General features: G+C 38.6%; 1 protein-coding gene across 1 annotated transcript; it reads left to right on the top strand.

Annotated features, from left to right (window-relative positions):
• The first annotated feature begins 10309 nt into the window (after positions 1–10309).
• On the top strand, positions 10310–10711 carry LOC150095392 (general transcription factor II-I repeat domain-containing protein 2B-like). Its single transcript, XM_090410671.1, has one exon. It carries the CDS (start codon positions 10310–10312, stop codon positions 10709–10711), a length of 402 nt encoding a protein of 133 aa, XP_090266797.1.
• Positions 10712–11082: the final 371 nt, after the last annotated feature.

Below are 11082 nucleotides of genomic sequence, written 5' to 3'. Positions count from 1 at the left end.
TTTTTTTTTTATCGGTGCCATATGTACGCTATCTTATCTTAAAAATAATAATTAAAACAACAAAGAAAACACACAAAAATTGCACAGACGCACCAAGAAACAAAAAGCAAACAATACTACGTAAAATTCTAGTAAAATTGCCAATGATAACACAAAATACTACTAATCTTTTCAGGAGATCTCGACAAGCCGACGATCATATCAGTGCGACACCTAGCCCATGATGAGAATTTGCCCACAACCTATATGACTACATTACCACCAATTGGTGAGAATGATCATATGGTCTTGAACTGGGAGGTGGCTAAATGTGTGGAATTTTTAGTTAAGAGGGCATATATGTGGAATTATATGGCTGGTAAGTTTAACACACTCAGGAGATTGCTAGGATTATTGCCATGGAGAAACTGCAAAGGTTAGAGCTGGATCATTAAGCTGAAGCTACAAAAAAAGAATAATTTGTGGAGGAAATTCAAGGAGAAAGGTGACTAGTCAGCAGGCACATGAGCAGTAAAAAGCACTGACCAGAAGGATAACCAGTGTGGTAAGAAAAGCGAAAGCAAAGTATGAAAGCAAATTAGCAGTACAGGCCAAAGATAACCCAAAAGAGTTCTTTCAGTATGTTGCAAGTAAAAGGAAGAATGTCAGGAATACTTAATGCCCAGCCATAGGTCTGATTTGTCAGCTATACCGGTCCTGAGTCTGGATAAAAATAGTGGGGGTTGAGATGGTGCTGTACCATTGTATCATCATACAAAATAATATAAAAGAGAGGTAACTGAATCAGGCAAAATAGCAGAATTAGTAAGTGAACACATTGCAAGAGTATCCAGGTGGAGATATTGAAGTAACAAGAGAGGTTTATATGGAAAGTGAGGTAAATGAAAATGAAAGGTGCATAGCATATTACAGAACCTCGATGTGAATACAGCTATGAGATTTAGATGTTATATCTCAAGTTTCAAAAGAAGGTGCTAGTGAATTGGCAGTGCCTTTGACTACATTGTTTAATCTATGTCTCGGCTCTGGGTTATTCCCAAGAGGGTGGAATATAGGGAAAAATAGTTCCACTGCATAAAGGGCTCTCCAAGACTGATATAGCAAATACTCACTATTCAGCACATCAGGAGTGATGGTCCTGGAGAAGTTGGTCAAGAGCAAAGTATAGAAATGGATAGACAAAAATGGGATACCGAATGGGGGGGGGGGAGACATGGTTTTGTGAAGAGTAAGTCATATATCAGTAACATCCTCAGATTTTACAGTGACAGCTGATTTGGATAAAACTAAAGGTTTTGACAGGATACCACATGTAATTCTAATCAATAAACTAGCTCATGAGGATGGATATAAAGTAGGTGAAGTATATAAGAGGACAGTTGACGGAGAAATATTCAGTAGTAGAGTCCAGTAGAAGGCCAAGAACTAGTTCTTGGGCTGCCACTATTTAATCAAAAAAAAAAAAAAAATCAGCTAACGCCTTTTTATTCCCGTATATATAGGGAGTAGGCGAGGACGTTTTTAGCCCTATCTAACGTTTGGAGACTGAGTGGGCAGTTCAATCTCCACTGGTACCAAATCAGAGATAGCTGGCCCAAGGCTATCACTAATTAAGTGGCACCCAGTGAAGAGTGATGGCTCAACAAGTGCCGCCATCTCGTGGTCCCTAACACTCGTATTTGATGTCTGAAATAATGTGGGTTCTACAAGCAATTTTCTTGAGTTTACGGGACGAAAAACCCGAGTTTCCGGGAGAAAAAAACCCGCTTGCCCGTGCCAGAGATCGATAACTCAGGAACCAGTTGAAAAAAGGCTTAGAAAAATTTCCTCTAGTTGCCAACTAGACTCAAAATCAAGTCTTCCTTTGTGTGGCCAATTGCCGTGGTGTGCAAACGCCACATCCACTGAGGTATTTGTACATTAATGATATGGGAAAGGATCCAAGAGGAACTATTCAGTTGTTTGTCAATGATACAAAATTGGATAGAGCAATAGTTAATAAAGACGATGTTATTGAAAGTTTTTCACTTGGTTATATTATAAATTAAAGATACCAAGAAATTATATACTTGGTTTAATTCATTATCCAAGTGTAAGTAAACAAAGCTTGCACCTGAAGTATCTTTCAGGACTGGAGTAATTCATCGTAAAGATGGTATAAGTTCTCATCACTTTTCTCAGTATCCCATAATGCAAAGCACATCTCCTTGCTGACATGTATAATACTTAAGTGAATACCAAGGTGGAAGCAATAGGGAAGTCATATTTCCATATACCAGTTGCCAAAAGTATAATAAGGTGTGACGACAACATTTGGCAACTGTATATGTGGTTTCAGGGCAGTTTGTCCAATCAAAATCTCATCCATTCGCTCAATTTTGTCCATTACTTTTCTCGTCTAGTAGGACATTTCTTCCAATGCTATTTGTCCAATTGAAAATAATTGGATGAAATGCCCTGAAGGTACCTGGGTTTGAGGTTATTTGTCCAATCTTATTTGTCCAATTCTTCATATTAGTCCAAGTTATAAGTAACATGTGATCAGTAATAACAGTCAGTTGATTAAAATTTTTTTGTAATTTATCCTTAAAATTTGGCAGTGCTGAATATGGGAAATTGTGATGAGTGACAGGGGTAAACTAATGCTTTATCTACAAAATTATTATCATTTTCACTCTTATAACAAGAATAAGACTAGATGGTATTGGCGATGCGAGGTTCGTGACAGTTATGTGCATCACAACTGTCAGTTTAGACAACATCGTGGTGTACAAAGACGGCAAGGACAATCACCAACATGAATCAGGCGTGGATGGAGAGGTTAGGAAAGTTAAAAAGAATCTAAAGTGAAGGGCGCAAGACAATATACATGGTCCACCCTCACATGTTATGCATATGGTTATAGGACAAGTTCAGCAAGATGAAGTATTACTTATGTTGTCGGAGAGGAATAGTTTATGGAGGCAAGTCAATAGATGGCAGAACACTGCGAGGCCTCGTACTCTCGCAAGTTTGGTTGGTGTTGAGATACTGGAAGAATATCAAGTAACGTTAAATCATGATAGATTGCTTTTTTATGATTCTTGTGTACAGGATTAGGATCGTCTTCTTGTTTTTGTCACAACGGAGAACCTAAGATTACTTGGAGCGAGTGACATTATCTTCTCCGATGGTACATTTAAAACTGCGCCCTCACAATTTGCTCAGTTGTTCACTATGCATGGAATATTTCGAGAGCATGCCATGCATCTGGTGTACGCTCTAACTCCCGCAAAAACTGAGACTACATATCGGTCAATATACCAGCATGTTGTCAACACCATAAAACAAGCAGGAATCATTGTGAATCCACATACTTTTATGATGAATTTCGAGCTGGCGAATATGAATGCTGCATGGAAGATATTTCCTAATGCAAATATAAAGTGTTGTCTATTTCACTTTTCTCGGGCCCTTTGGCGACATATGGCGGCTTTGGGTCTGTCACAGCAGTATAAAGTTGCAGGGAGCCCTATATGTGAAGAAGCATCAATGCTGTTCGGCTTGCCATTCGTGCCGATCGATGATGTACTCGTGGTATTTGACTACATTGCAGAGAGTGTTTCGAAAGACCTGGAAGGAATGATAGAGTACGTTGAACCTGTTTACATCAGAGGGCATCGAGCTCGAGGACGTAGGGGGAGGGGAAAACCACCCAAGGTATGGAATGTCCACGATTTGGTCATCAATGGGACACAGAGAACCAACTATTTTGTGGAAGGTTGGCATAACAAATTCCAAAAGTTGATGGTGGTGTACCATCCATCACTTTAGAAGTTCATCGATTCCTGAAGGAGGAACAGAGTCAGAACGAACAAGTTATAACACGCCTTCTTGGTGGTCAAAGAAACATCAGGGCTCCTGTGAATAGCAGATATCTATGTAACCAAGAATGCATTTTCTCCCTAGTACAACAATATCCTTGTCAAAATCCTCATTAATTATAAGCAGCATCCCATGGAGAGAAGACTGACAAGTGTTGTCCATAACACAATATGTTATTGTCTGAAATTATTTTCATCCAATCAAAATCTCGTCATTCCCTCGATTTTGTCCATTACTTTTCTTGTCCAGTAGGACATTTCCAATTATTTTCAATTGGACAAAATAGGATTGGACGAATAAGATTGAAATCCTATATGGAAATAAGACTTCTCCATTACTTCCACCTAATTATCACCACTTCTGGGTCTGGCTCCCACTCATAAAACCACAATAAAGGTAGAAACCGGTCTGGGTAGTGACCCTTCCCTTAATGCAGGGGGTCTTCAACCTTCCAGACAGTGCAGGCTGCATTAAAAATTTCAATAAACCCTGCAGGCCACTAAGCTATTCCGCAGTTTTTAGAATTGTAAGATGCTTTCCAGATCTACAAGGAACGCTGTGCATTTGATACTTTACATAAAATCCTATAAAAATAAACAAACTCAGCTTTAAGAGCATTAGGTAGGAGTCGGGTTCATGATAAGTAAATACAATCAATACTTGAAAAAAAGATAATTTAATGAAGAAAACATTCATTTTTTACAATGTCAATGGGCAACTTGGCAATGTTTTTCCTTGACCAACTTGTCAATATTGGCATCAATGTTGGAAGTCACTATGTACAGAGTATTCTCGAGATATTGGTCCATAATCTGAGTTCTTGTCTTGGACTTCACATGCTTCATTCTGGAGAAGAATTGCTCACATAAGTATGTGTTTCCTAACAAAGCGCACATCTTCAAAGCATGCCAGCGAAGATTAGGGAATGCGTACTGAGAAATGTAGTCTTTGAAAAATGTAAGCAAGGGCACGTTGAATAATTTTTCTCTCAAAGAAGAGTTGTTTTGGAGTTCAAGCAGCTCCATTTGTACTTAGCCTGGCATTTCTGCAGCATTGACACTGAATGGCATTGAAAATAAACTAAAGAAGACCGTTGGTTACGAAAATCACTAAATCTCTCTTCGTACTCACTTCGCAACACGGCTAATTTTGTAGCGTATTCATCAAGAGACAAACAGTTGGACTCAGGGAGAAGCTGAAAATGAGTTGTCTATTTTTGCAAGTTGTACCTCCCAAAGTTTGAGCTTGGCCACAAACGCTTTGATGTGAACAAACAGGGTGTGAACCAGTTGATCTTTGAATTGTAGCAGTGTATTTAGGTCATTTATATGCAGCGAGATATTGGTCACAAAGTCTGTCATCCACTTCGGATCATTAAATTCCACAATCGGATTCTCCTTGGTTTTGAATGAACTGCTGTATTTCTCTCCTTTAGTCAAAAACTCTTTTAAGAACTTTCCCTCGGCTCAACTAACGCACATCAATATAATAAACCACATTATGATCCACTTAGCACTCTTGGGTGAAAAATACTTGGAATTGACGATGATTCAATCCTCTTGCCCTAATAATGTTGATGACAGTCACGATAACTTTCACGACATTCTCAAATCCAATAATTTTCATGCACAAATTCTCGTGGTGGATTAAACAGTGGTAATGGATGAAATCTTTTCCTTCTAGGACCGGTTCTTTCTGTAGCAGCGCAACAAACCCTTCATTCTTTCCCACCATAGCAGGGTCATCATCAGTTACCACACCCTCGAGGTTGGTTAAGCTGAGGTCGAAACGCAGAAGTGTTTTCTTGCCGGCTTCAAGAATATCAGTTACTTTCATCATTCCCTTCATACATACGTACGTACGAGCACTAGCAGTTCTTCTGTCACACTGAATTCTTGATCAATGCCATGGATAAAGATAGCTAGTTGTGCTGTATCCTTCACATCTGTGCTGTCATCTAAAGTAAGTGAATATGACGTAAATTCGGATGACAGTTTTTTTAAATTTCCTTCAATGTCATTAGCAAGTTCTTCAACACGTCGCAACAGTTACCCCAGACAAACTCGGTTTTTTAAACACTTCCTTATTATTTGGGCACAGAATATCCCCAGCAGCGATGAGACACTCTTTCACAAACTCACTGTCTAAGAAGGCTTTTGATTTTTTAGCTATTACATAAATTACTATGATTTATGCTTCGCTTTCTTCCCTTTGTCTTTTAAACATACCCTGCTGGCATTTTAAATCAATTTGGAGACAGTTCACTTTGTCCACATGAAGCTGCCCTTGAAAGTGATCGAAATTGGATGCATGCTTTGTCTCATAGTGTCATTTTTTATTGTATTCTTTTGATACACTGACTCATGACAAATTAAACACACTGGCTTATCATCGATCGGCACAAAAAAGTACAAATTGGTCCACTTTTCATTAAAAACCAGACAAGAATCACTTGATGTACACTTTTTACTCATACACGCTATAGTGATGGAAGGTGAACCCAAAAAAATTATCCAAAATGGCAGTGTAATGGTTATTATCCACTGAATATGTCTCACACTAATGAAAAAAGTCTGGCAATTTAAAACCACAATAGACTATGGCTGATGCGACGAACCTGCATGCGCTTATACACGAATATCACAGTTTTCACGATGAATGACTGTAGATGAGATCCTCTTGTATTTATATGAAAATAACGACGTATCGAGAACCTGCGAAATGCATCTGGAAGGCACTAGACAGCGCACTCGAACGAACTACTGCTTCAGCCATCTACCTGCGACGTTAGTACTATTACTTAAGTACCGCTTGGCGCTGGTAGATGGCTGAAGAAGCATATCTATTTAATGTTTATTTTTATAGGATTATATGTAAAGTATCAAATACACAGCGTTCCTTGTGAATCTGGAAAGTATCTTACAATTCTAAATACTGCAGCATAGCTTAGTGGCCCACGGGCTTCATTGAAATTATTTTTTATTTAATTGCGTTTTAACGTTAAGTAATTATTTTTTCAAAATGGCCGGCAGGCCACAGCAAAGAGCTCTGAGGACCACAGGTGGCCCGTGGAGCTCTTTGCCGTGCCATGCATTGAAGACCCCCCCCCGGCTTAATGCATAGCATTATTATACATGTCAGCAAGATGTGCTTTGCATTATGGAATACTGAGGAAAGTGATGAGAACTTATACCACCTTTGCCACGAGTTGCCCCAGTCCTGAAAGATACTTCAGGTGCAAACTTTGTTTGCTTACAGTTGGATAATGGATTAAACCAAGTATATGAGTTCTTGGTATCTTGAATTTTTAAAGACGATGTTAAAATTTGGCAGGATGATTTGGATAGACTGGCAGTCTGGGCAAAGGAGAATGGATGTCTGCTTAATATGGTAAATGGTAAGCTTATTGCATTTTGGGGTGAAAAGATTATCAGCTGTGTACCACATTGATGGAACTGTACTCCAGGAAATTGATGAAGTCAGGGATTTGGGGTGTTAGTGAATAAGAAGTTAGTTAAAGTTTAGAGGATATATTGCAAGAGTTGCTAAAGCAACGCATTGGGCTACTTGGTTACTGAAGAATATCCTGATGAGCAGACACAAGCAGGTTATATACCTCTTTATAGAGCCTTGGTAAGACCCCATCTTGAATACTGTTTGCAAATTTGTTTACCTGGGTGTCTTTGGTTGATTGATTGTCTTGAGGTTTGGGAAATCGATAGGACACTGCATACTCTATGGGGGGAGTTATACTGGAGGAAGTAGGGGAGACAAGAGATCTGGGGTTGATGATTGATAAAAACCTGAAATTTAGGGGACATATTGCAAAGGTGGTGAAGGTAACACAGAGGATTGCTGCAATAATTAGAAGAACGCTGACCTGCAGAGATAAAACAGTTATCATTCCGTTGTATAAGACCCTGATCAGACCACACTTGGACTATTGTTAACAGATTTGTTCCCCAGGATTTGAAGGGGATAAATTAACTGTGGAAAGGGTACAAAGGTGGATACAAAAATGGTTTCAGGACTGTACAATGATAGTTATGAGGATCGGCTGAGGGAATGTGGACTGCAGAGTTTGGTGGATAGAAGAAGGGGAGGTGATATGATTGAGACTTATAAACTGTTGAGAGGTGGTTACAGGGTTGACACTTGGGAGTTCTTTTGCTTGGTTGAACAGGGGGAAGGAGTGATGACAAGGGACCATCCCTGGAAGTTATGAAAGGAAACTGTGAGCAAGAGGGTGAGGCGTGGTTTCTTTGCATGGAGGGTGGTTGAACCATGGAATGCATTGCCTGATAGAGTGGTGAGAGCGAGAATGGTCAATGAGTTTAAGGAGTGGGATGATAGACTTTGTGTTTCTTAGGGGGGGGACCTCCCCTCGATAAGTCTTGATAGACTTTGTGTTTCTTAGGAAGGACCTCCCATGATGAATCTTTTGACTCCATGGAGGCCTGAATAATAATAATAATAATAATAATAATAATAATGATGAGGATGAGGTCAGAGAGGATCCAAAGGTGAGTGACTGAGATGGTAGCTGGTCTGTGGAATGAACCTTATAAGGACATATTGAAAATTTGAGGGTTACAGAAATTGGTTGACAAGTGGAAAAAGGGTGATATGATTGAGACATTCAAATTACTGAAGGGTTTTTACAAGATTATTACAGAGGAAAGTTTGCAGAACAGGTCTGGTGGTGGGAGAACTAGGGGCCATCCTTGGAAAGTGAGCAAGAGTGTAGTTAGCATGGTTATCAGGACTAAATTTTTTGCTTGGAGAGTGGTAAATGAGTGAAATAGGTTGCCAGAGTCTGTTGTGAGTGTCATGACTCTGAATTAATTCAAAGCAAAGTGTGATAGATACTACATTGGATAGTGCTTTTCATGATGTTTAGAGCAGGCGTTCCCAACCCTATGCCCGCTAGCACCATGACGCCCATCGACCAATTTGTGTGTGCCCACTGCTGTTCAACCGTGTGCCATATAGTTTGAAATAATCACGCAACAGTTCATGACATGCTATATGACGCCAGCGTTAATGATTAATGACACATGACGAGTATTAAACGCATACAATGTAAAGTAGACGAGCATTCGAAGTTGTTCATTATCTGTTGTTAGTTATATGTGCATAATTTTAATGGTGTGTTGCACTTAAATTTTTGAAATATTTTGATTTTTAATCCTAAAATGAGTGAATCAAGTAAAAGACAATGAACCTATAATTTTAACACTGACTGGGAGGAAACATTGTTTCATTAATTTTAAAGATAATTGTGTTTGTTTGTTGTGCAACAGTAGCGTTGCAATTCCGAAAAAACATAATGTTGAATGTCACTTCCAGACAATGCATGCCACTTTTAATACGAATTATCCACTTTCCACTGAAATTATCCACTGAAATAAGGACGAAAAAAATAAATCAACTAACATCGAATCTGTCTGCCCAACAGTCGGTTTACACTAGACATGTGGTAACATCTAAAAATGCCACCATTGCTTCTTTAAAAATTTCTCACATGCGTGCAAAGAAAAAAAAACCATTCCAAAATGGCGAGTTGCTAAAAGAAGCATTTTTGACCGGTGCCGATTGCTTATTTGAGGGATTTTCTAACAAAGAGAAATGAGATCGTAAATCTTGTATTGCTGAGATTATGTCAGCAATACAAGATTTACAATTGTCAAATAACACCGTCACAAGAAGAATACATGTAATTTCAATGGACATACAAACTCAGTTAAAAAGTGACTAGGAAATATGTAACTAGTTCTGTTTACAATTTGATGAGTCAACAGATGTATCAGACACAGCACAGTTAGCAGTTATAGTGAGAATGGTATTTAGTAACTTCACTGTAAAAGAAGATCTACTGAAAATATTACCCATGAAAGGATGAACAACGGGTGAATATATTTATAATACATTCAGAATATGTGCCAAGTCGATAGATATGCCTTTGCACAAGCTGTCTGTGATAACTACTGATGGAGCACCAGCAATGGTTGGCAATATCAGTGGATTTATTGCACTCTGCAAGAAAGATCATTCATTTCCAAACTTTATGTCCTATCACCGTATTATCCACCAGGAAGCTTTGTGCAGTAAAATACCGCCCTTTGGACATGTTATGAAAGTTGTTACAAAAATAATCAACTCCATTCGAGCAGCACCGACTTTTCAAGGCTCTATTGCAAGACATTGAAGATAAAGAACCTGATCTCATCCTGCATACTGAAGTACATTGGCTCAGTAAAGTTAAAGTCCTTACAAGATTTTTAAGCTTAATTGAAGAAATAAAAAAATATCTTCATGTCAAAAATGAAAATTTTGATGAACTAAATGACTTTTGCTGGCTGTTGGATTTATGTTTTCTCACAGACATCATGGAAAAATTGAATTCTTTAAATTTGGAGTTGCAAGGAAAAGATAGACATGTAAAATGATAGACTCTGTAAACTCATTTAAAGTAAAACTGGATTTGTGGATATCACATCTGCAGATGGGATCTCCCGTTCATTTTCCAAATATGAAAAAAATGGTAGGTGATAGTGAATTTAACTTGTCACCATTTGTTAAACATCTTCAAGTGCTTAAAGAACAGTTTGAAAAGAGATTTCAGGAATTTACTATCATCGAGCCAATGATCTCCTTTTTTATCAATCCTTTTACTTGCCAAGTAAACATAATGGAAATAGCTGCATGCGTTGCAAAGCTTGTTCAAGTAAATGCTGAAGAACTGGAGCTAGAAATTTTGGATCTTCAGAATGACATTATGCTAAAATCCCATATAACAGATGAAAACTTCTGGAATCTAGTGGATAGAAAAAAGTTTCCATTTTAAAACAGAGCAGCGTACAAGATAAAATCGATTTTCAGTTCTACATACCTTTGCGAATCATTGTTATATTATTATTATTATTATTATTATTCGGACCTCCAAGGAGTCAAAAGACTCATCGAGGGAGGTCCTTCCTAAGACATAAAGTCTATCAAGACTCATCGAGGGGAGGTCCCCCCTGAGAAACACAAAGTCTATCATACCACTCTTTAAACTCACTGACCGTTCTCGCTCCCACCACTCCATCAAGCAATGCATTCCATGGCTCAACCACCACCCTCCACACAAAGAAACCACTCCTTACCCTCTTGCTGACAGTTTCCTTTCGTAACTTCCAGGGATGGCCTTTTGTCATCACTCCTTCCCGCTGTTCA

Source organism: Typopeltis vanoorti, chromosome 20 (genome assembly GCF_054136105.1).
Source record: "Typopeltis vanoorti isolate ZY-2024b chromosome 20, IOZ_Tvanoo_1.0, whole genome shotgun sequence".
Lineage (NCBI taxonomy): Eukaryota > Metazoa > Arthropoda > Arachnida > Uropygi > Thelyphonidae > Typopeltis > Typopeltis vanoorti.
This window is presented reverse-complemented; position numbering and strand designations above follow the sequence as displayed.